At 53.1% G+C, this 25,234-nt stretch overlaps 1 protein-coding gene across 5 annotated transcripts in view; it reads right to left on the reverse strand.

Moving 5' to 3' along the window:
- KLHL29 (kelch like family member 29) overlaps nucleotides 1–25,234 on the reverse strand; it is a 255,870-nt gene that overhangs the window by 56,644 nt on the left and 173,992 nt on the right. For all 5 annotated transcript variants that reach the window (XR_008554134.1, XM_054701329.1, XM_054701328.1 and 2 more), the window contains one exon: nucleotides 56–197. Coding sequence is in view for 4 of the 5 variants with exons in the window: in XM_054701329.1 (XP_054557304.1) it covers nucleotides 56–197 (142 nt within the window). In the remaining variant the exon portion in view is untranslated. The remainder of the gene's footprint in view (nucleotides 1–55; nucleotides 198–25,234) is intronic.

Consider the following 25,234-nt stretch of genomic DNA (forward strand, 5'->3'; position numbering starts at 1 on the left):
ACCCCCCGCCCCCCGAAGCTCTGGTGTTTGTTCTCTGACCCCAACATGTACTCACCTGGATTGTCGCTCTCCCTCATCTGTTTGGAGGGTGGCTCATCCGTGTCCCAGGGTGTGGACTGATTGATGGGCGTCTGCCCCCACCGGATGCTGGTTGTGAGTCCCTGGGACTGACTGTCCGCCTTGGAGATGCCGGGGGCCTGGGGAGAAGCAGAGCAGGAGGGTGAGTACAGCTTGGCAAGGTCAATTCCTGGGGCCCCTCCCTGAACAGTACTCCCCCCTGAAACCGGGGGCCAGAGGCAGAGACCCAGCCCTACTGATTCCCTGAGGGGCAACACAGGGCAATTGGGGCAGTGGTAGCAGCTGTGGCCGCTGTTAAGCTCCTTTTTCCAGGAACACCCAGCCTAGTGACTTATCGGCCACCCTCTATGGCCACTCACTCCACCTGACCTATCACAAAGGACAGAGCAGTCCGTGCTGGGAGAAGTGACGGTCCCCCAGCCCTGAGATCAATAACACGCTGCAGCAACATTCCCGCGCATGTGTTGAGTGCCGACTGTGCGCTCGGCCCAGGCGCAGGGCCACTGTGTGGTTGGTTCTTTGACATTAAGAGGGCAGCTCTCCAAAGCTCCACCATCAGGGGTATCCCTCCACCGCACCAGCTTCTGAGGCCCCCAACATTCTCCTGCACAACATGGGGACGGAGGGAAGTGAAGCCTGAGGAAGGACAGCTCAGCTCCCGCCACCAGGTCACGTGGCAGGGCACACCATCACGGGACTCCGTGCTCCTTGTTGCAGGAAGGAGGCAGATTTCTGTCCCAGGATCTCACTCTCTAGTCTAGACTAATGAGAAAAGGAATCTCAGGGTGAAAACAAACATATAGACAGGCTGGTATCCTTGAGCTACAGCTCATGATGGAATATTATATAGTCATTAAAAATCATGTGTACCAGGCCTCCCCGGTGGCACAGTGGTTGAGCGCTGGGTTGCAAAGCTGCCTGCAGCCTCTGCAGCACCGGTTCGATCCCAGACTGCTCCCCAGCCACCAGAGGAGGGTCCCACATGGCGCGCAGACCCCTCCTGCCGCCCGCTGCTCCCCTCAGCCTCTGCAGCACTGGTTCGATCCCAGACTGCTCCCCGGCCACCGGAGGAGGGTCCCACATGGCGCGCAGACCCCACATGGCGCGCAGACCCCTCCTGCCGCCCGCTGCTCCCCTCAGCAGTGTACTTCGGTCCTTCTGCCTGCTCTGCTCCCTGCTCTGGCTCTGGTGAATTCTCTCACCCTACCACGCTTCTGACTGTACCCAGTGCTTATATAAATAAATAAATAAATCTTAAAAAAAATATTTCTAATTCTTAAAAAAAAAAAATCATGTGTACCAATTCTTAATGAGGGGGTAAAATGTTTTCACTATAATGTTAAATGAGAAAAGCAGGACATGAAATGACATAAATATAAAAAATTCACAATGTAAAACAGTATGTGTGGTAAGGGAAAAATCCCAAATGTTAGTGCGGATGTTATTTTTGTCTGAGGGGATTATGGGCAACTTTTAGTCTCTTGTCTGCACTTTTCTGTATTTGCCAAATCTTGCACTATGGCCATTGCCATTATTTATAATACACACACAAAAAAATAAATCCAATAAATGTGTTGGGACTGGGATAACTGGGGTATGATGGGGGTAGGGGTCTCTGCAGAGGTGGTTTCAGGAATAACAACCACAGTTCCCAGGGGTGTAGCCAGAGCTCAACCAGGTTTCAGCTGAAGGGTGAGATGGGGTGTGGGCAGAGCTGGCTGCCCACAAGGGACAGTCACAGAAGGCCAAGCAGTCTTACAGGGCATCTGTAGGCCTCTCAGGGGAGAGCCATGGTGCTCTTGACTTTGAATAGAAGCCCACCCAGTGGCCCTGCTGGTGGAGGGCAGTGCCCCCTAGTGCTGGGCCTCTGATCAGCCAAACTCCTGGTCCTGGACAAGCGACCATGGAGGGAGGGCTGCTCTTACTGGGACTTTGGGGCACAAGGCAGATGACAAACAGTGCCTGCATTAGGGCCTGCTGGGAGGAGCAGAAGCTGCATCCCATTAGGACCTGCAGGCTGCACGGAGCTAATTGCATTAGGCTGCACTTTGTCTCTGGCCTGCATTTCAGACGATTTGCCTCTGTGAACAGAGCAGGAAACAAGGGAACAGGATGAATCTCCTGAGGAAAGAAAAATTCAGTGGCCAATCTTCCTTATCAGAGGCCCCGGTCCCATTTCTGGCTCTGGGACTGACGGGAGTCTGGGGTGGGCGAGGGGCTTGGGATTCAGCCACACTCACCAACAGTCACATGGAATGTGTGGGAACAGCACCCCTTCGGCCACTTTCTCTAAACAGCTTCCCAGCTGCCCTGTCTGCAGCCTGTTTCCAGGCTCTCCCGGGGCTGGCGGACTTGGAGGCAGAGATTACTCCACCCCAAATCAGAGACATCTCAGGGGCAAAGAAGCTGTGCGGTGTCCCATTCAGGACGCTGTTTGGGGTGAAATGCAGAGACCCGCACCCGCTTACACTGACAGGACAGAAACGCCTCTGCCAGTAGGGGGCGCTGCAACCCCTCTCTGCTACAGGGTTTCCCCGGCTTCCCAAGCCAGAGGCAGGCTGGGTTTTCAGGGTGTTTGTACGGCTACCATTTCTCTCCTGCTAAACCAGCCTGCATGCCCCGCCTGCTAGCACCACAGCGTGGGGAAGGGGCCTGAAGCTTGGAGGCCACTGGCCTGGACCTCATAGCTGCCAGTGCCACCAGGAGAGGTGTTTGGGGTCTCCACCTGGAGAGTGGATGACCAGATTCTAAACCCTAAAACTTCAGGAGTTCTAATTTTTACCCTAAAACTGTGGAGTTTCTGAATTGAAAAACTGCACTTTTTCAAGGGCTCAGGCCCTCGGTTCCACAGCACTCTGGCCGGCTTGCTGGCTTGCAAGTTGGTACTTTCAGTAAATAAGAACAGCCTTGCTCCGAGACAGGCTCAGCCAAGGCCCGGGGTGGGGGAACAAGACTCAGCGTGCCCTCAGGAGGTTGCTCTCCACGGAGGGGAGCACAGAGGCCACGGCGGACTCCAGGAAGAAACTGGGGGCTCTTGGTGGGGGGCGCTTGCTGGGCTGCCACAGGCCTGTGTCTTTCATGGAGATGACAAGCAAGCTCTTATGTCTGCAGTGAGAAGGAAACTGGTCTTTTTTATTTTCCTTTAGGAGACGTAAATCAAGCCCCTCTTATTCTACCTGGCCCTAGCATCTTCTAAAACTACCAGCAGCTTGCAGTTCAGGATTTGTTATTGATTTTATTAAAATAATGAACATTTCTTCCTCCACACCTTTCAGAAAAACATGGACATAGGCTGTCAAGGAGCGCAAGGGTGGGGCTGCCTGGGGATGGGAGTCAGCTCCGGCGTCCCCCACCCAGAGCCCCCAACCCCCCCTCCTCTGCCACGCCGCAAAGTGCTCCAGGTCTAAAGTAAACCCAAGGTCCCCAGTTCTGGAAGCTTCTAGGGGGCTGTATGTGGTGCTCCAGCTCTAAGCTCAGTGTCTACTAGCCTTCTCCCCATGGTCCAGCGTCCCCAGAAGTCCACCTCTCTGCCAAAAGCTCCCCAGGCCTTCCCAGGAAGAAGGCCAGGCCTCCCCGAGTCCCTCTCCTCCTGTGCCCTGACAAGGACACACCAGAGCAGCCATAGACACCAACTGGAACAGGCCGGCTGTGGGAGCCCTGTCCCCTGCCATCGTCCAGGACCTCAGCAAAGCCACTCAGACATTTGGCCTTTCCCCGCGTCCCTGGCCAGGCTTCTGCTACTGACATGATGCTGCTCGGCAGAGGCAGACAGGAGAGCCCCCTCCTGCCCGGCGCCGTGGAGTGGCCCTATCTGCCCATCACTGGGCCTGAGCAGGCTTCTCTCTGCTTCCCTTTAATGAGATGCTAATGGGATGCATCATTAAGGCAGCAGCTTTTAAACCCTGAGCTCTTGTAAATTTTCAAAGGTCACATTTTTATGGTGGCTGACAGCATCCTGCTTCTTTCAGCCACTGAAGAGCACTAAAGGCCCTGGTTCTTTATGGCTGAAACTCTCTGTGCGGCGGTGGCCTGGGCTGCAGCGCATGCTTGTCGGGGGCTGGGGACCCTCCGTGCCCTCCGTGCAGCAGGCCTCACAGTGCAGATGGGCTTGCTCTGTGGGCCTGCGGAGAGCCAGTCACAGACTACCGGGCCCGGTCCTTCTGAGGGAAGGTGCCGGGGCTTCAGAGGATAGAGAGTGGAAATATGCCCGGCAGAGGGGCCACTGGGCTGGCACCACTGGGCATCACTTTTCCTCCCACAGGGCTCCTTTGGCTCATGGCTGTGAACCTATGGGTGGGGCTAACCTGTGCACCAGGAGGGAGCACCTTATTCTACTTTGCAAGGTGCCATGGAGGCCAGGGGCACCCTGGTGGTCAGGGTAGTCTGAAAGATGCAGGACGAGACCCCCCTGGGGCCGGCACACCCTTTGCTTATTCTCAACCCTGTGCCTGCCACGCATCAGTCCTGGCACCCTGCCTTCCAGGACCACTTCTGAGCCTGTTCTGGTGGGTGAGGTCCATGGGGCAGGGACCTGGCATGGTGTCTGGTCCTGCAGGTGCAGACTGGCAGCGGGAGCATCCATCACTGTTGGCTGGACGAATGCACCGGTGCATGACATGGACTTGGGGAGAGTGAGCAACGTCAGGGAGCAGAAATGGGAAGGAGCTTGGTGTGCTAGGGACATGTGATGCAATGAGGTCTCCGCACGGAGCGGGGGTGGTAAGTACCCCCCAGGACAGGTTTTTGGGTTTTGCTCATGTGGTTCATGGGACTTCATGGACCCCTGTTCCCAGCCTGAATTTCAAGGGGCCAGAAAGAAGTGTGGACAGACACTACAACGATAAATCTGTGGCCTCTGGGAAGAGCACATGGCATTTATGGGCCTTTCAGTCCCCGTTTCATGATTGCTGCTGAACTTCAAGCAAGAAACTAATGGCGGCTAAAGCCCTACTTGGCTGGGGGAGGCTGGCTTGAGGCTCTCTCGCCCTCTTTAATGAGGCTGCCCTCTCGGCCCCCGGCCCCAGCCCGGCGCCCTTGGCCTCCACTTTGGAGCAGCACCATAATGTGCTCGGAGCCCAGCGAAATTTCTAATAATACTAACCAATGATGTGTTAAATTGAGACACTTCTGACTCGCATGCCGGAAACTGCACGATGGTTTAAAGGACCAGTGCTTACCTTTCTCTATCAATTTGCTGCTAAATTACTGCTTTCGGAGCAACTTACAGAAAAGTAATTCTTTATTTAAATTTTAATTTCAATCTTGTCATTTTAAATATATATTCAGATTCCAATCATATTACGGAATATGATGATGTCTCCGGAGGGCAAGTGTTCCTGCTGGGGCTGAGGTGGGGCCGAGGAGGTGATGGAGGCGGGCAGGGAGCTGAGGAAGGAGCAAGCAACCCTGGGGGACAGCCTGGCCAGGGCAGCCGCAGGAGGGGTGGACCTGAGGTCAGCCTGCCTCCTGGCCCTGTGATTCAGGCTTCGTGCCCAGCCCGAGGTCACCTGCAAGTACTGTAAGGTGAAACCACCAACCGCATCCTGTGTCCTCTCAATGGATCACACTAAGGACCCAACAAGCTCTGGCCATAAGTGGATGCCAAGCATCCAGGCACAGACGTGATGAGATTTCCTTCCTCCTGGAGTTCTGCGTTCGCACCTTCAATATTACAGACAAGAGTCAGAGGCCCTGAGAACGTCAATGACAGCTAGAGAGTGCCAGGCTTGGGACTCTGCCAGGTCTGTTCTGTCCTAAGTCCTCCAAAGTGCTCTGTGGGGCCCAGAAGATTCCCAGGCCACCTTTCTCTGCCTTATTACTGCCGCGGCTGACAGCCCCGTATGGGCTTAGCCACATCAAGGCCACACCCACATTACCCTATCTGGGTAACACTCAGAACACCTGCCCCAGTGCCCATGGGAAAACCAGCTGTGCCTCCACCTTCCCCATACTGCTCAGCCCCAACTGGGCGTCCTACTCAGACTCCAACTGGCAAGGTGGGTAACAAGGTCCTCTGGGCTTCCATCCCACCCCTCAAACCATGTAGGGCCTAAACCCGCACTGATGGGTCTCCCTAATCCAGGCCTGAGGTCCTGGCCCCCTGCATGGGTTCTTCAGTCCTGACCAGGGCAGCAGAGATGGACACCACCGATAGCAGCTGCGCCCTCTCCCCAGCACCTTCCCTTCAGCACCTTCCCCTGACTTCCCAGCACGGAGACTGACCACTTCACCTGCCAGTTCAGCATCCACCTGGCTCCCCGCTTCTTTTGTGGTCACCCCCTCCATGGGATTCGGGGCATCTGCTACTCCATGGCCCCTCAGGTCTCACTCCTCGACTGTCTTTAAACAAAGTCATCTCTATTTTAAAGCCAACCCAGGAGCACCTCCCCGTCCTTTCTGTGACCCCCAACACACCTTCCTCCTTCCTCCTGACACTCCCTTCCATTCCCTCTCCTTGGCAGCGCCTCTCCTGGTCCCTCCAACCTTGTCCTGACTCCTCTGAGCTGCTCTCCTTCTTCCCTTGCCCGTCCTCCACTGTGGCCTTCTCTCTCCCTCGCTCCAGTAAATTTGGGCCACTTCTTTCAAAATTATTATGAAACATCTTGTGGTAGCCATTGTCTTTGCTGGAACCATGGCCTTCTGGAAATATGTTTGCTTTTCCCTCTTCTGACATCAAAGCCTGGATGCGCCAGAGATACTTGTGCGGAGCTCGGCACAGCCGGCCTTCCTTGCAGACGCGAGGCAGCCGTGGCCTGGCCGGTTTTCGCGCCCTGCTCGGTCGTGTGCCCCCTCCAGGCCCCCAGCCCCTTCCTCCACACCCCTCCTGGTGGACGGGCCTTGTGGACAAAAGAAATGATAAATCTGGCAGAACCTTACAACTCAAAGCTTTTAACTTTCCTCTAACAAATTTCAAGTGAAAACTTCTTAGTCCCATTTCCAAGTAACTTTTCATCCATTACAAAACCCACAAAATTTTCAAAGGGGCTTTGAAATAAGATCACCTAGAAAAAAAGCCCATCGCAAATGAAAGTCTTTGAAAAGAAAGAGGCCCTTTCCCCGGCAGCAGCTCCCCTCTGATACCGGTTTCCCTTTCATTCCGCTGAAAGGGGCAGGGCAGGCCTGGCCCTCAGCGGACGCCTGTGATGTGCGTGAGTGAGTGGCCAGACGGACAGACAGGGGAGAGGAGCAGCGTGAGGGGCACCTGCTCGCGGGGCTGGGACGGGCTTTCATCATCCCCCCTTCAATCAGCCCGCCTGGCTCCCTGGCAGCCCCGTCCCTTGTCACCTGCCTGGCCTGCTTGGCGGCTCCGCCGCCCTGCCTGTTCCTGCTCACCTCGGCCTCTGCAGCACTGTGACCCTCTCCATTCTTGTCTCCAGAGTGGGTGGGAAGGTGGGCAGGGCAAGAAGAACGCATTCTGAACTTTGAAGGGACATTTCACAGGCCAGCCCGGCAGGCAGTGGGCCCACCCCCGGGCCTCCAGCCTCAGAGCCGGTGACACGCCGTCCTCCCTGGGTCAGCTCCAGATGCAGACACACACCTGGGAGCCTTGGTTGTGCTCACAGTTGGAATCCTCAGTGAATCTGGCAAGAAAAGCCTTCTGTCCTGGTGGCTAAGCTGAGAGGGGCTGTGGGGATGCCTGTGGTGTGTGACTGACCATGTGCTGATCGGGCCTGGCCACAGAGGCCTGGACTCAGAGCCTCCAAGATTAATTCTGAAGCAGGATGCCTAGGGCTTCCTGAAGACGGCCCCTGCCTACCCCAGGTGAAGCAGCGGGTCTTTAGAAAGGCTTAGCCAAGGTCTGACCTGGCCTTTCTGCCCCAGACTCTCCCCAGAGGTCACTCTGGGATTAATTGTGGTCTCCTTTGTATTCAGGGCCTATTGGGAGGCAGAAAGAACCAGGACTGAGTCCTGGCTGTCTGCCATTCCCATGGACCCCTTCTTTAACACACACCTGACACTCCCTTTAAACCCCCGCTAGCCACCTTTTTGAGTCTGGACCCTCCACAGGGCAGTCCTTATTTTTCAAACACACAAAGGCTCCCCTGCCGGAGGGAACAGTCCTAAGTTCTGTCGGGGACTCGGGACTCGAGTAGCTGACACTCCAAGCCAGAAGTCAACTGAGTTCGACTCCCGTCCCACAAGGCGCCGACACAGACAACTTCAGTGACCACATTACAGGCCTAACAAGAGAGGGCACTGTGGTGGGCTTGCCCCAAGGTCAGGCAGGACAAAGAAACAAGAAGGCAGCACACATGTCCCAGTGAGATGGCGCCTTAGCCGGGATGCCTGCGTGGGGAAGGAGCTGAACCGGCTTCACTGCAGGGACTTCAAGACTCTGAAGCAAGTTAGTGCCCCAGTGTGTCTTAGCACCCGGAGCTAAAATCCCCCACTGTGTGGGGCTGGGAGCAGGGCGGGCTGACCGGCCAGACAGTGGAATATTCCAGAAGCATTCCACTGGACTCAGTTTACATCATCCAGCTCCCTGGAGCTCTTTCCTTGCTTTCTGCTGGCGCAGGCTCCTTGTAATGAGATCAGCGTGGGGCCAGCAAGGTCCCGAGGGAGAGCAGTGCCCTCTGGCTGCAGTCCAGTCCAGCTCCCTCTGTTCAGAGTTGAGGTGGTTTAAGTGATTTTTTTTTTTTTTTTAAAGGAAATCGCATCATTTGGCACCAGCTCCTCTCTCCGGGCTTGGAAAGTCTGCTGGGCAGAAAGAGTCTAGTCATACTCACTGGAGGTGCAGGTGCATGAGGGAAAGAGGGAAAATCCTTAAGAGGGGTGGAAGGGGGTGAGGGAGGCTGAGAAGCAGACCCTCTTGGGGTGTACAGACAAGTAGAACCTCCTCCTTGGGAGTGACACCAGAGGAGATGGGGGTTCAGGGTGACCAGATCGGTGTGAGACTCTGGCCTGGTCTGCAGTGGATGGGCAGCCTTTCTACCATCTCCTGGGTGGCTGGTCTGGCCCACCATGAGTCAGCACGCGGGGTTTCTGCCTGTGGCTGCTTGCCGTGGATGCCTAGGTCAGGAAGGATCCCAGACAAACACCCCCAGATGGCCAGGCCTGGCTTCCTTGCCGGCACCTGCCACATCTCTGCCTGCTCTGTGCCAGCGCCCACATCCTTCAGGGTCTGGGTCACTGATTCATTCATTCATTCATTCATTCATTCATTCATTCACTCCACCCTATTAAGATGCTCTGCTGGCTGGAGACACTATGACAGGCAGCCTGCGGTTCAGGGGCTCATACAGGCTAATGGGGGTGTCATAGTCATAACTATTTCAGCTAAAATCTATTGAACGCTAAAGGCCTAAGAGTTCTTTGAGGCCCACGTGGGTGTCCATCTCTGCTCCCCCTGTCTGGGTCAGCTAAGGCTGCCATGACCAAATACCACAGTCTGGGTGACTTAACATCAGAAATTTACTCCTCATAGGTCTGGAGGCCGGCAGCCCGAGATCAGGGGGCCAGCGTGGCCACGTTCTGGTGAGAGCTCCTTCCTGGCCTGCAGACCATTGTTTTCCTGCTGCGTCTTCACATGGCTATTCCCATCTTCTTAGAAAGATACCAGTTCCATGATGGTGGCCCCTATGCTCATGATTCATCTAAGCCTAATTACCTCCCAAAGATCCCATCTCCAAATCCCATCAAATGGGGGTTAGGGACTCAGCATTTGATTTGGGGGGGAGGATACAGTGCAGCCCACGGCGTCCACAGAGCATGCACACAAGAGGTGTTGGGAAAATACCGGATCAAAAGATCCATCTGCCATCGCCTCTGCTCCTCCAGACCCCGGATGTTTACTGGGGGGGACGCCCACAGGCCTGACCGGAGCGCGGCTGGTCTTCCTTGGTAGAGAGCCTGAGCTCTAATTTTCCAAGTTTCCTTTTTTTCTCTTACAACATAATCTCCATGATCTCTAGTCTTTCCTGAATGCTGTTGAAAGGCTTGTTGTATTTATCTCTGGAGAATCTGCCGTGCCCCTGTGCAATTTTCCATTGTCATGGTTCATTTTAATTTCCTCTAAGGCTGTTGGCCACTCTCGTGTTCAGAAATAGCTTGTTCCACTTAATATACGTGCTTAAATATGCAGGCACGTGAAGTTTCCTTTGCTTGCTCCTAAACATTGCAGTAAGTGGGGTGAGGCTCATGCAGTGAGGCTGAGCTCACGCCAGGTGGCTTCCAGGAAGGAGCAGCTCAGAAGCCGGGGTGCAGGGTCCAAGAGCTCCTGGGGGAAGCCCAGTCAGCCGGGGCAGCTACACTGTGGTGCCGGGCCTCCCGCGCTCGGTGTCTGCAGTACCTCCCCTCTACCTGATGATGCCAGCTGTGGGGAGGTCTGCTCTGCCTCAAACTTGCCCTGTGACTCTACACAAGCCAATTCACCTCTCGGAGCCCTGCTTCTCATCTACAAATTGGTATGACAATCTTCCTTCCAATGAGGGATGGCCACCCAATGTCCAGGGTCCAGAACAGAAGCTGGGACAAAGCAGTGATATAAGCTTTTACTACTATTCAGGGACCCAAGGAAGCAAGAGGAATGCTGTGTCGAGGGCACAGTCTTTCACATTCATTTTCCCTGGGTTGCAGGGGGCCAGAGATGCCCCAGATGTTGTGGATTATTAAGAAAAGACAAAGGAACAGAAAGTGGGCTTGCTCTTGATTCATAATCACATCCACGGGAAACCCAGGTGTTCAGCCATGAGATGAAAGCCAGGTACAGCTCACCCTTGACCCCAACACAACCCCCCAGAGTCACCTGCAGGGACTATTCTCTCTGGAATGACGTCTACAATAACCCCTGACACCCCCCGCAAAAGTCAGCTAGTTCAGCATTAACATCACAGCTTATATTGCTCAGACAGGGTTAGTTTTTAGAGTCACTCGAGGTCACCCGAACACAAGAGAAGAGATGGGGTCACCCTGCCCCCACGAGCCTAGACGTTGGTCATGGTCAGTGTGCTGCTCCCTCTCTGCATCTGTTTCCTTCTGAATGCAAGACCCCAACCACCCACACTGTCTATAGTCCTGTCCCCCTGAACTACACACACATGTTCAACTTTGCACACACATTCACATAGGGGCACTGGTGTGCACACACATGCATTTGCCTACTTACACACCAAGCCAGCACACACAGACTTTTACGTTCTGCATAGACCCACATGGCCCCAGTCAGCTAGGGCTATGGGCGGGACTCCAGCCCTCTCCGGCCAGGAGGAGCTGGTGGACACCCCTGCTTGGCTCTGGAATCTGTTTTCTCCAATGGCTCTGAAACACAGAGTCCCGCATGGCTACTTTGAGCTTCCCTCCCAGACACTTTTTCCTAGATCAGCTTCCAATCTGACTCATTTCAGTTTTAAAACAAGAAAACATCAACAAACATGATGCAGGGAAACAGATGGTAACAATTACAGGAGGGAGAAAACAGAGCCCGTTCTTGCTACAAGGGGCAGGCAAACATATTGTCCCCAGACTGTGTATGGGCCCCCGGCCACCACCGTGTCCCCGCCACGGGGACAGACCAGCACTGGTACGGGGTGGGGGTGCGAGGCCTCAAGCACCACTGGGCGGGCCCACTGGACCCTGGCAAACCCAGTTCTCCAGGAGAGAAGGAAGCACATGTCAGGCTACCTCACTGCCTCGGCTGCCCTGCATGAGACCTGGGACCTGTGTGGCATGGCTTCCGCCCCTGGAGGCTGTGTCCACAGTGATAGGCCCGTGGACCTCACCATCTCCTGACCTCACTGCCAAGGAGCCGATCTCCCGAGGCCAGGACAGGGTCTCTCCCAGTGGGTGGCGATTAGAGCCAGTTGCCAGGTTCAAGTGTAAGTCTTGCCATTGACAAATATGGAGAGCTGAGGGAAGCTAGTGGCTCTCTGTATGCCCTCTTTTTTCTTACCCCTAAGGGATAATTCTAGAACCTACAACATAGGATTAGCAGTCAACAGGTGCGAAGGGCTGGCACACGCGGTACAGTACGTGGCAGCGGTCCTGTCGTTACCATGCAGACAGCCAGCTTCTGGCTGGCACCCGGTGGCATCAGCAAGGTCTGCGTGGAGGGATGAGGAGGCGGGCCTTCTGCTGGTGCTGAAGGACAGGACTGGGGGCGGGTGTTCCAGGCAGGGGAGCCACGTGCTGTGGTTAGGGCAGAGAGGCTAAGCCCCTGCTGGCTGGGCTGCTGAAGGGCCTCTGAGCAGATGGCCGGGCGCTGAGCTGGAGTTCCAGGCCCATCTCCTGGGGCTCCTCTGGCTCATCCTTTGTGGTCTGAGCAGGACAAGGGCTCTGCCCTCTCTGCTCAGATCTGCAGAGAGACAGGCAAGGAAACAGGTGCCATGCAGAGAGGTGGAGTGCAGTGACAGGGGTGCAGGGGGAGCATCTGCCCCAGACTCAGGCGTCTGGGTAAGCAGTGCCGGCAGGTCAGGGGAGGAGCGTGGGAGTGAAAGGAGGGAGTGACACTCCGTTCTGGGCTCAGGTAGTACGATGCCTTCCGCGTCAGAGTCAGGGGTTTGCATTCCGGTTCCTGCGTGGCCGGAATGCCCCAGGTCAGGATCCCGTGTTCCTAAGCCTCAGTTTCCTCCTCTGTAGAGTGATGTCATTCTGGGCTCCTTTTGCATGTCAGGCAGGAGCAGGCTTCAGAAACTCCAGGGTGCTTCCCCCTCACCCCTCCCAGGCCTGTTTCTCACACTTGCACATCACAGCCAGGCTGCTGGGCACTCCCGCGCTGCCAAGGGGCAACTTCCTGCTACATGTTATTTGGGCAGCTCCTTCTACCTTAAATCAAACCGACAACCCCAGGGGTTCTTCTGGGGGGGGGGTCAGCATTTTTAAGTTCTGTTCAGTCTGTGCACTTCCTGGCCTGGAGGAGTCTGTCCCATTAGCTCTAGGGCCATGTGTGTCTCTTCTCCCACACGTTCCAGACATGGCTAAGGGTCTCGGGAGGCCAGCAGAATGGCAGGGGGAGGCCTGGTTCTGGCTCACTTAGACAAGGCCTTCTCTGGCCTCATTTGGAAACTGGGCAGTTGGAAAACATCCTCTCCCCTGCAGAGTCTATTCCAGTGGCCTAAGGCAGGGCCTGGGGCTCCTGGTGCCTCAGCTGTGCCCAGCTGGGTGGGCACTGAGAGCTCTGCACTGCATGCCTTGCAAGACCAGCCCTTTCACAGGCAAATGCAGGTCCTGTCCTGCCAGGGAACTGGTCTGGGCGCACTCTGCTCCCCCTCCATTCCCTGCAGTGCGCGCTTGTACCTCGAGCCAAGCACCTGGTCCTGGCTTCCCAGGCGGGCTTGCTGCGGGGCAGTTCTCACCAGACATGGCCTAACTGGGCTTATTTACATGTCCCTCTCTGTGGCCTCCGCCTTCTCTCTCTGAGAATGGGGGTTTTTCAAGGTTCTAAAATGTTCTCCTGCCTCCTTCCCCCGCACTTGGATGGGGCCCTGTCTGGATGATGTTATCTCCAGTTGCTGAATCTTTGCCACCTCAAATTCCAGACCCTGCACATTCAAGTGCCGGCTTGGTATTTGCCCTGCCATGCTCTGTCTGCAGCTCAGGCTCCGTGTGTCCTCCACTGGATTCCCATGACTGTGCTCCCCAGCCCAGGTCTGCTCCCCATCTGTCTGCTCTGCCCTGGAGCTGCCCCCACAACAGCTGTTACCCAATGTCACTGTCCCCCTCTCCACAAGCCTGCGCTCCCCTCAATATTTCTCTAGCAGCCCTGGCCACATTGCCTCTGCTCTCCCATTTAATCTGCTTCCCACAGGGCCTCCCTGTGAGGTCCACCCTAATCTGTTCTTTGTGTTGTAGCCACTTTCATGTGCTATAACACCCCTATCGCACATTTCACTCTCACCCGAGGCCCACTCACAGCTTATCACTTATCTCCACGACTTGTCCTAAGCCTCCCTCTCTCTTCAGCAGATCTTATCCTTGAAGACTCAGCTGGTGTGTCACCTCCTCAGAGAAGCCCTCCCTGATCAGCCCCCAGCCTGATGCGTGGGGATGGAGCCTTCTGCGTGTTATCACTGAATTGTAATTCCTATTTGCTCGTCTGTGCCCCAAGAGGCCAGGAATTCCCTGAAGCAGAGACTGTGCCCTAATCTCCAGGACAGGACCCAGCACATGAAGGTGCTTGGCAAGGATTCTGGGAGTAAATTGAGCTTTACAAGGGTGCTTCTACGGGGTGAGAAAGAGGTGGTGCGGGCAATCTGGATTTCATGCAGTTGCTGGCTTCCCCGAGCCCCAGATATGGTTCCATCTACTTCCTGGTAGGATTCCAGGGGGACGTGACTGTCGTCTTTTCTAATCAAGCTGTCAATAGGGAGTCCTGACACAGGGCATTGATTTTTCGTCAAAGGGGAGGTGGCTTCTCCTCTGCGTTCAGTGTCCTGGCAGTCGGTTCATATTTTTAGAGCGTAATCTCTATCACCACAGACTATGGCCGTTTTCAGGCCACTAGGACCTGATTTTCTAAAATCAGTGACAGGGTGCCTGTCGCTGGGAAATCCAGGTTTTCAGAGGAGCCATAGCCATGGCCTGCAGGAGGAGACCCATTTCCCTCAGTCCCCTTGAGGCCCAGGCCCTTCTGAGAGCACCCACCATCCTCAAAACACCCCTTGTTCCACTTAACTGAGAGCCTCAGCTTTCAGCTCACTCTGGAGATGCCCCCAGGGGCCATATTAGGCTCAGAGCCTTGTCGGCTTCAGGAGACATCATGGGTCTATTATTTTAAAACATCCCACTCACATTTTCCTTTCCTTTCTAGCAGGGTGGCAGAAGGGCAGTCCCTGAGCATGGGAAGCCAGAACAGGCCTCTGGGAGGCAACTGCCCCCTGCAACAGAGAGACGTCCTTTCCCTGGCAAAAAGCAGCAGAGGCTGGATGTGTGTCTGGCTGCCCCGTCTCCCAGCACCCACAGGTTAGGCCCAAGGACAGCCAGGGGCCCACCAGCACAGGGATGGCTGAGCTGCAGCACCTATGTGTGGCAGTGCCCTTCTTTGCTGCCTAAGCTGTGTGCCCTGGGGAAGAATCAGTCACCTGGAAGGTGCCAACTTGATTAAATTTCTGTGTCAACTAGGCTGGGCCACAGTGCCCAGATGTGTGATTCTACATTATTCTGGATATTTCCGTGAGGGTGTTTTTTGATGAGATTAACCATGGCTGTGAGAAAGCAGACCACCCTCTTAATGTGGGTGGGCCTCGTTGCATCAGTTGATGGCCTAGAAAGAACATAAGAATGGTATCCCCGACTAAGAGGGAGTTTTGCCAGCAGCCTTTGGAGTGGAAGTACAGCATCAACTTTCCCCTGGGCCTCCGGCTTGAAGGTCTACCTGCAGATTTTGGACTTGCCAGTGTTCATAATCCCAAGAGCCAGTCCTTAGAGTAAACCTTCTATTTACAGTCATGTATCCCTTAACGACAGGGAAACGTGCTGAGAAATGCATCCTCAGGTGATTTCGTCACTGTGCGAACGTCAACATAGCCTGTAACCTTCACTAAGTGACACGTGGCTAGATAGCGATTTGTGTTCTGGATAGAGAGTGTCCAGGCAGGACAAAAATAAAGCAGTCAGAATACTAATAGGGCTGGAGAATTCCTTCCACGATGATAGCTCTGGGCCTCCCTCCCCAGAAAATACAGCCCACTCCCACGGGAGGCAGGCTCCACCTCTTCTCTGCACCCCAGCAAATAAAAGAAATCCCGGCCGCTTCCTCCACATCTGCTCCCACACCTCAGCATGGCCCCACCTTGCCTGCTTCCTCTCTGTTCCAGAAACAAGGGCAGTGTCTCCGCACAGCCGGCACCCGTGGGCCCCCCTCCCGCCCAGCCTTCCCAAGCTGCTGCTTTCTGCGTTACCCACAACATCAAAAATGTTCTGCCGGCGGTTTCAAGATTCCAAAAAAATAGATTCAAAACATCTTTAATACTCTCCGAAGAAGCAATATATCACAGAAAAAGCTGTAACCTTTAGTATGGCTGATATTATCCAGCCTGAGAGCTGATTAGTAAGGTAACTGCAGCCAATTCTTATTCCGTGTGGCTGCCACTGGAGGTGCATCGTAGCCTGTCCACCACCGTGCATGCGCCCCAGGAAGGAAGCTGCTGAATTTCCAAGTGTTTGCCTAATGCCCTTTTATATAACCTGAAAGAGAGTCGCAGTACTTGAAGGCAATATTTCCCAAGAAACAGCCTTCCTCTAATAGCACAACATCTCTGAAAATAATACCGACCGTTTCTACGGCCATCACAAGCCCTGCCTGCAATGCATTTTCCTTCCCTTTTCCCCAGCACAGAGCCTCGAGCTAGGCCGAGCCTCCCAGGCCAGCTGCAGGGAGGGAGAGCTAAAGGAATGTGTGAGCTTCCCAGTGATGGTGGCAGGCAAGGAATTCCCTCCCCCAAAGAACAGGACAGGTGAGGCACCCACCCAGGCCTCCCCTACAGCTGGCACCCCAGGGCCTGTGGCAGGTGCCACTGCTGGCCGGTGGGGACCACGCAGACGGCCAATCAGATGCTGGGATCTGCTGGTTGTTTACCCTCCATTCTTTCTGAAGGTTAATGTTATGGGCAATCAAAGCCGGCCAAGAGGAGGAGAGGGAAGGCAGAAAAATGGAAACGCTTCAGGCCAGTGAAAGGTTTCGTTTACCTTCGGTAAATAAAAGTGTGTTCGTATTTTCACAAGGATATTTCTATTTCACCAGCTTGATTCAAATGGGGTTGGGCAAACACGCTATGATATGTCACAGCTCTCATCCAGAGGGGAAGCTCAGGGATGGGAAACAGAAACAAAATGGAGGGGTCCCCTGTGGGCTCCTTGAGCCCTGGAAGTCAGGACAGCTTCTGGCCGTAGCTGGGGCCCAGGAGGCTCCGTCGTGAAGGGCCCTGGAGACCGCACTGGGGTCCCCAGACTTGCACGCAGGCGTGCCCTCCGCGTCCTGGACGGGCGGGGGCTGCTCTGGGCATATCAGCCACACAGTTCACGGGGTGGGCAAGAGTGATGGATGCCAAGCCCACAGCGGGGCCTGCAGCCGAGAGGCCCTTCCAAAGTGACAGCATTTATTATCCTCATTATTCCAGAAATATCTTTGTGAATTGTTTGCTTGGAGACTGAAACTGTGTTTCTTTTTAATAAAATCTTGATTTAAAAAGGCCGGAGGGCACACGGTTCTCCTTTGTTCAGCAGAGGGCGGGGAGTGAGGACAGTGTTTCTGCGTTTGGTGACTCTCTGGCTCTCCACTGCCTCCTTTCCTCCGTCCCTCCTCCCCGTGTGAGAAAGTGGAGTTTGGGTAAAATGGGAGCCACGAGGCTCCCGCAAGCTTGGTGCCGGCCTGCCAGGATCACAGGGTAAGATGGAGCTACCTGTCAAAGATGGGACGCGAAGGGGGATCAGAGGGGGTTCTCCATGGGGTGAGACCTTGTGGACGTGCTGCTGCCCAGGGGCTCACGGCAGGAGCAGAGGGGTCCACACTCCCAGCCGGGACCCAGAACTGCAAGGTCATTCTCGTGAACCCCAAGAAGCCCTTGAGAGCTCTCTATCCTGGGAACCCTCACAAAGAGGATTTGGGACCCCGAGGCCCAGAAGACGAGGGGCCCCAGGAACCCAGTCTCCGAAGGAATCAGAAATAGACCAGGTGGACCAAGTGGACCCGCTTCATTTTAATCCCAAACCTCAGTGCCAGCGTCATGGATACAGTGACCCTAAGAGGCGACTGCCAATGCAGAGCCTGTGGGTGTGAAGCCGCCTTGGCTGGAATGACGGGTTTTCTTGGAGATGCCGGGGGAGCGGGGTGGGCGGCCCAGGCTAAATGCAGCATCAGCAACTTTCCTTCCTCCCTTCCTCAGATGGATGCTCGGCCGCTGCCCGGTGCCCACGTGGACCCCCGCCCGTGAGAGGCAGCCTGGTTCACAGAGCCCCGACCTCCTCCCTGGCACGACGCCCTGTCAACAAGGTAATTCTCAGAGCAGCCTCCAGTAGTGAGGCTCGGCCTTGGGCCATGAACTTGGACTTCTGAGGGTGTGCTGACCTCAGTGAGCAATGCAAGCTCCTAATGGCTTCACCCTCAAAGCGGGGCGGCCAGCGGAGGGGGCAGGATCTTCCCCGAGGACGGGTCACCAAGATGCTGAAAGCATAGCTGCCAACTCGAAGGAGCAAGAGAGATGCTGTGACTTTTCTGCTAATTTTGTTAAGGCGCGGCAAGAATCCAGGTCATGCTTGCCTTTGACTGAAACCCCACGGCGCTAGGAGGTGTGGTGAAAACCCCACAGACATGGAAGAGGGAAGGTGATGCTCCCGCGGCCACCTGTGCACAGAGCTGGGTCACCCCGTGGAACTTGCTTTCAGTTCAACTGGAAGGTAAAGTGAGCGCTTACGAGGTGGCCGAGTTGACAGAGAAGTCCAGTGACAATCTTCTCATCTGTCAAATGTCACGAAGCTGACCTTCAGGCGTGTGAGGATGAGATGCAGCACCCGAGGGGGCTGGCGCCCGACAGGTGCGCAGTGTGTGTTCCGTAAACATCTCCCCTGGGAAGACGAGGCCAGGAAGAGATGGAGGTGCTGAGGGTGGAGGGAGGTGGGTGGGGAGGGGGGGCTAAACTGTGGGGTGCTAGGAGCCCTCAGGGCTGAGCGGAAAAGTGACCTGATGTTTGAATAGCATTTTTGAGGAACCACGTTTCGAAGGAGAAGAACCGGCCTGGGTCTTCAAGGAGCAGCCGGTCCTGCTTCCTGTCAGTGCCGTCGAGGGACCAGGCACCCCTCATCTGCGGGAACTGCCAGTCCCAGGGTGCTCTGCTTCCACCTGGAGCCTCCTCCTGTTTCTGAGCAGACCTGCACTGTCCCCCTCAAGAATCGTGAGGCTCACTCTCACCAACTTCAGGCTGGTCTCAAACTTTACCCCTGGGACATCTTTCCTGACTCCAGTGTTTCCTGACCTCGTAGCTCTTATTCAGTCTTCTCTATTGCACTTCTGTCTGTGGCTTGGAACACAAGCATTCTCTAGTTTTCGTGCACAATACACCTGTCCGTGAGCTCACAGTTGCTAAGTACATGTTCAAGTCTTCCCTGCTCCCTCCCTCCCTTTTTCTCTGTCTTCATCTGCTTAGTTCATTATTTAGAGACTGTCAAAGATCTTCCACTGCGGCTAGAGATTTGTCTACTTTCCCCCGGTAGCTCTACCAGTATTTGTTTTATGTGTTTTGAGGCTATGTTCCGAGGAGACCCTCACTGTCGTTTCTTCCTGATGAATGGAGTTTTAAAAAGTAGTTCTGAGCTGTCCCCTCACTCAGGTTGCTTTTGTCTTAAAGTGCATATAGTCTGCACTGGTGCACTGTCCTGCTGTTTCCATGGTGTACCCCGCCCCCCATCTTTTTACCTTTACTCTTTCTGCATCTTCTATCCTTTAAAGTGTTTTTTTTTTTTTTAAAAGATTTATTTGTTTTTATACAAGAGCTGGGGTACAGGCTAGAGGCCTGTGGGAGGGTGAGAGGACTCACCAAAGACAGAGCGGGAAACAGAACAGGCAGACTGACTGAAGCACACTGCTGAGGGGAGCAGCGGGCGCGACAGGAGAGGTCTGCCGCGCCAGGTGGGAATCTCCCTGGCCGGCTGGGGATCCAACCGGCCCACAATGGCTGCGGACAGCTTCACAGCACTGCGCTCAACCCGCTGCGCCACCGGGGAGGCCCTCCTTTAGGGTGTTTTTATAACAAACAGCATATATTCAGCATTTTCAAGTTCGGTTGGAAAGGCTTTGGGACTTAGACATTGATGTAATTACTGATGTATTATGTTGGAATTGATCATTTACTAAATGCTTTCTATGGGTCTCACTTGTTCTGTTTTTCCTGTTCTCATTTTCCCCTTAACGTTTGGATTAACTGTTTGTATTAGTTCACTGTAAAATCCATAGCTGTTACCACCGTACGCTTGACTTACGGAGGCTTAATCTTAATATTTATGCTCTCTTCCTTGTCTTCATTTCAAGAACTTTAAAATAATCTAACTCCATTTACTCCCTCCCCACTCTACTGTTATGCTATTTTTGCACACTTGTGAATTCTGAGGCTGTGCCCAGCTTGATATGAGAATATTTTTTATTGTTTTTATAAGCCAATACCCATTTAGATATACGTTAAAAATACTTTTTGTTGCTTTTCATTCCCCCACTGACACTCTAACCTTTTCTGTTGAATTAATTTCTTTCTGTCTGATGAACATACTTTAGGATTTCCTTTAGTGTGAATTTTCTGGTGACAAATTATCTCAGCTTTTGTTTGTATGAACATTAAAAATAAAAATCTCACCTTTGTTCTTGAAGGGTGTTATCACTGGGTATTAAATTCTAAGCTATTTCCTTCTTTCAGAACTTTAAAAATATTTCATTACCTTGTGGTTTTCAGTGTTTCTGTGGAGAGGTCAGTTCTATGTTCAATTCTTGTAACTTTAAAAGTAATCTTTCTTCCCTTGCCTTTCAGATTTTTCTTTGCTTTCGTTTTCAGCAGTTTTACTCTGAGCGCCTCAGTGTGGACTTTCATAAAACTGTGTCCTGCTTGGCCTTCGTAGTATGATTCTTAAATCTGTGACTTGGTGTGTTTGAACAGGTAGGAACGTTCTTAGCCACTAACTCTTGAAATATTGCTTCTGACTTACTTTTTCTCCCCCCTTTCTCTTCCAAACATATGTATGTTAGATACGCTTGTAGGGAGCAAACACCCACCATGTTACATGCATTCTAACCTCAAGGTCTCTCACCACCTCTCTCCTCCGTCTCCCCCTCTCTGCCCTGCCCCACCCCCACCATCCTCCTCTTGTATTTTTTTCTCTCTTCTTCTCTGTACTTAATAGTGTACATATTTTTTCTAACCAATATTTTAGTTCCTAATTCCCCCTCTGGTTGCACCTGTTAAATTCATTATTGAGTTCTTAATTTTGGGTTACGTGATTACTTATATTTGATTCTTAAAAATAAGATATGTATAATTTCTAGTTCTCTGTTGAAAACCCCAGGTGTGTCTTCTAACACTTGGATCACGGCAGTCACAGCTGTTTTAAAGTCTGTGCTGACCCCTCCCCTCTACCTGAACCCCTGTGGGTCGCTCTTATGTATTTTATTGTTTCTACTCACTTTTGTTCACGTTGTCTCCCGGTGTCTGCTCAGTTTTTTATTGTGCACCAGATTCTGTCTTTGCATATTATTTAAAAAAATAATTTGAGGTTTAATCCTTCCAAAATTATTTGTTTGCTTCTCCTGAGCACCTGGTGCCCTGGTCATTGAGATTGTCCTAATTCAACTGGATGGACTGAGATGGTGTGAAGGTAGAGCGCAGGGCCCCAGCCCGAGGCACTCGAGGGTCACTGCGGTCCCCTTGCAGAACCAGGACTCTGATCCTGGGTCTCTAGCTCCTCCCAGGCTGTCAGAAATCTCTCTCAGCCGAGAGCTGCTCCTTTAGAGTCTTGAGGGAAAAACCGACCACAACACTAACTCCCTGCCAGGAGCCACTGTCCTCCCCTGGCCCTGCATCCTCAAGTCCACGGTTACTGCGTCCCCTGCTCTTCTAGTCCGGTGTGGCACAATTGGTCAGTTTCCTACTTGATCATTTCCAACATGGACCCCATGGGCACTTACTACACCGGCGGTATATATTTCTGTCTCTTATTTTCTTCTTGTCTTCTCATTTGCTAGAAGGTAAGCTCCATGAGGGCAGTCATTTTTGTCTGTTTGCTTTTTGTCTTATTCCAAACCTTGAAAATGTACTTGGCACAGAGTGGGTGTCAGGTGCGCAGTTGGTGAGTGGGCGCATGAATCCACGACCTGACCCTGCAGCCCCACAGGCAGGTGAGTGCGTTTCTATTTCTGTAGAGGCAAATGAGGTCCAGAAAGTGAGGTGACTCGGCCAAGTTTCTGTGATAGCTGAGACAGGACCCAAAGCTTCTGAGTGGCCTTTGTCCCACCGCGCAGAGCTACTTTCCTGCCATAGGGCCCAGGACATTGCTGGGGTGGGGGCAGGGAGCAACCTACTCATCAGGTAAGTGATGCAGCTGAGAATTTCAGGTTCTGCAGCCACAGGACATGCAAACACAGCTGGGGGAGCGAGAGAGCTGGGGAGCCAGAAATCGAGATGCCGGTGTTTTTCACCTTATCCTCCCTCACAGCTCATTCTGTGCCACACCTTCTAAAGCACTGACTGGTGAACTTTATTCCAGGCAAAACATGAAGACAACGTTCCTAAAACTGCTCAGAGAGTAGTGCATTCACCACAAAAGCTCACTGAGATGGTGCTGGAATGGGGAGCTAGGAAATCAATTGTGGTTCTGAGCCATTCCAGAACAAATGCCAAGGCTGCACTGGGCACTGGGAGGCAGTGGTGGCCAGGGCTGGAGGCGAGGGCAGGGGCCTAGCAGGCCGGGGGAGAGCAGAGTGGGAGATTCCCTCCCCCAGGCTCTCACAAAACTGAAGGATCTGTAATTCCAAGCTTCAGGAGAAGGGGCTGTGGGAGGGAGAGGCCAGCAGCGGGTAAGGCCTGTCACAGAGCCCTGAGGGGCTGTTCCGGGAGACTGTCACTCATCTGCTCAGCCCGCCCTCCTACGTGAGTGACAGTCACTGGATGTAGTTGGGACTAGGGACTCTGAAATGGAAGAGGGGTCAGAGTTCAAACTCAGAAGAGTCTGGTTCACATTTGCCACTTAGATGCGTGTCTTCTTGGGCCAGTTCTTTAACCTCTTTTTACCTCAGTTTCTTCATCCATAAAATGGGGGTGGGGAGATCTACCTTATAGGTTTTGTTGAAAGATTACACCAAATAAACCTGTAAGGTGCTCCTTACAGGTCCTGGCACGTAGCAAGAGCTCAGCAAAGACGCGTTCTTGTTTTCATCACCTGTCTGAATTTCCCAAATCTGCCTGTTTCTCTTTCCCCCAGTTATTATCAGCATTGAGGCCACCATTGTCATGCATTTCTGCATCTAGATCCACACTCATGTTCCTGCTTCCTGCGTCTCACCCCACAAGGCAGCCAGAGAGAACTTTCTGAAGTGCACACCTGACCACTATTCTGATACAGCCTTTGGCGTTTTCCTGCTGTCCTCAGGATGTGGTTCAAACGGGCCTCTTCAGCTCAGGTTGGAGCGCTGCCCCCTCAGTAATGAGACTGAACTACTTTTAGTCCCCCAAAGTGCCATGCTCTTTTTCAGCCCCATGCCTCTCCAGACGGCTCTCTTTTCCCCACTGGCCCATTTCACCTGCTGTCTCCTACAGGTCTGAGCTTAGACAAAATACTCACACAGCAGGCTTCCCCATAGTCCGCAGAACCTACCATCACCGGCCACATCACACCTCCTGCACCTACTTCCAATCACGAGACACCCCCCTGCCCCGCCCCCCAGCACTCTGCACACTGCTGGCATAGATGAGATACATAGTACATATTTGTCAAACAATTGAGTGACTAAATAATTGATATCAGCTTAACAGGTTAACAGAACAACAAAGGAAATAGAATTGTGTGTCCAACCTCAACTCCCAGGCCAAGAACCTTCTAGAACGAACTTTCATACAAATATCCTTGTTAAGTATTCTATTCCTGTCCCTAGCATAAGGCTTATTAAAAATCCATAAATATTTTGTTTCCTAATTGCTTATCTGCACCTTAATCACATAGTAGTTTTATTATTATTGCCATCATTATTGCTATTATTAATGGTGATCAATAAAACAGAGCATAAAAGTATTTCCAGGAAGAAAACAATTGTGTGATTTAGAATTTTTAATTAATATGAGTTGGGGCTCACATTCAGTGCTATGTGTGAGGATGGATAATCCCGCAAGCCTCCCCTAATGGGTTTGGTATCTAAATGGTCCATATTGTGATTTCCATCCTGAGGGGCCCACGGCGCTTAGAAAACCATCCGTTCTCCAGTTATCTGGCTCCTATCAGCATTGCTTTCTCCAAATGAATGCATTTCAATTAAAGGAAGAATTTACCAGAGTAAATGCGAGGTGTGTATTTTGTGAATACACAAAATACGTAACTTTGAATAAACACAAAACAACAAACATTTTCTGAGCTCCTGTCATATTCCGGGCGTTGATGATAAGACAAAGAGGAAGAAGACCCGGTCCTCCCTCTAGGACGGCCGTCCTCGGGCGGGAAGGACACACCCGGACCCAGAGGCTTGGCGGCAATTTGGGCCAGCAGCTGAGAGACCTCTGGGCGTGTGGGAGCTCCCACTGCACACAGTGAACTGGCTCCGTTCAGGAGGAAATGAGAGACTGAAAGGCCACAAGCAGATACTGCTGTTTTGATGCTTACTGTCTTACTCCATCTCTGTGTGGTTGCATCTGTGCATGGGCTTTTCTCCCCACCCTGTCAGGAACGAGGCGGATATCACTGTCTTTATGCGACAATCAAAAGGGGACACATCTGGCAACTACTGGAAACCTCTAGGCTGCAGCCTCACCGCTGCGCCCCCTGCCCCCATCCTGAGTCATTTCCAGGGTTCCTAGAAAGAAAGGGGTGTGTGAGCATCTAAACTGACCAAACAGATCAACTGGGGCCTGGCAGTTCATGTTACGACAGAGTCTCTTGCTCACAAGAGAAACAATTTCAGGGCCCTTTAAAGAACGAGGAACCAAGTCTCGCTATAATCTGATATGATTCAGTTTCAGATACTCAATGAAAAGTAACTTTCCCATTTGGCCCAAGACTAAAAATCCAACCTGAACACTGGAGGTGGACCCCCACCTCCTTTTGGTATCCCTTCTGCATTTTGCATTCATTTCTCCATTGCACTGCACTCCCTGGGAGTCCCCAGCACAGGACAAAGGGAAGAGGGTCTTCTCTCTGGGGTCAGAAAAACCTCAAGGACCCTCCCCGTGCACTGCGTGTGCTCTGGGCTGCTGGCCGGCCGTCTCTGAGTCACCTTGTCTCCCTGTCTGCATTGCCTCACCTGCTCCTTGAAGTCAAAGGTAATGGGCATTGACTGTCCTTTCATGCAGCCTTGGCAAGTCTCCGGTTCCCCCTCGCGTGCCCAGAAGTGCCCCCTCCCACGTGCCCAGGTCCCCATGAGTGACTCTCTCTTCCCTACTGCTCCGACTTCAGTTTAGCTTTAGGACGAAACACTCTGCTAAAACCAACTCACACCAAGCAGTGAATGACTTGTTCCCTCAGGAGGTTAAAACTGCTAATTGCA

This window comes from Talpa occidentalis, unplaced genomic scaffold (genome assembly GCF_014898055.3).
Source record: "Talpa occidentalis isolate TD23 unplaced genomic scaffold, MPIMG_talOcc4v2.1 talOcc4.5, whole genome shotgun sequence".
NCBI classification, from domain to species: Eukaryota; Metazoa; Chordata; class Mammalia; order Eulipotyphla; family Talpidae; genus Talpa; species Talpa occidentalis.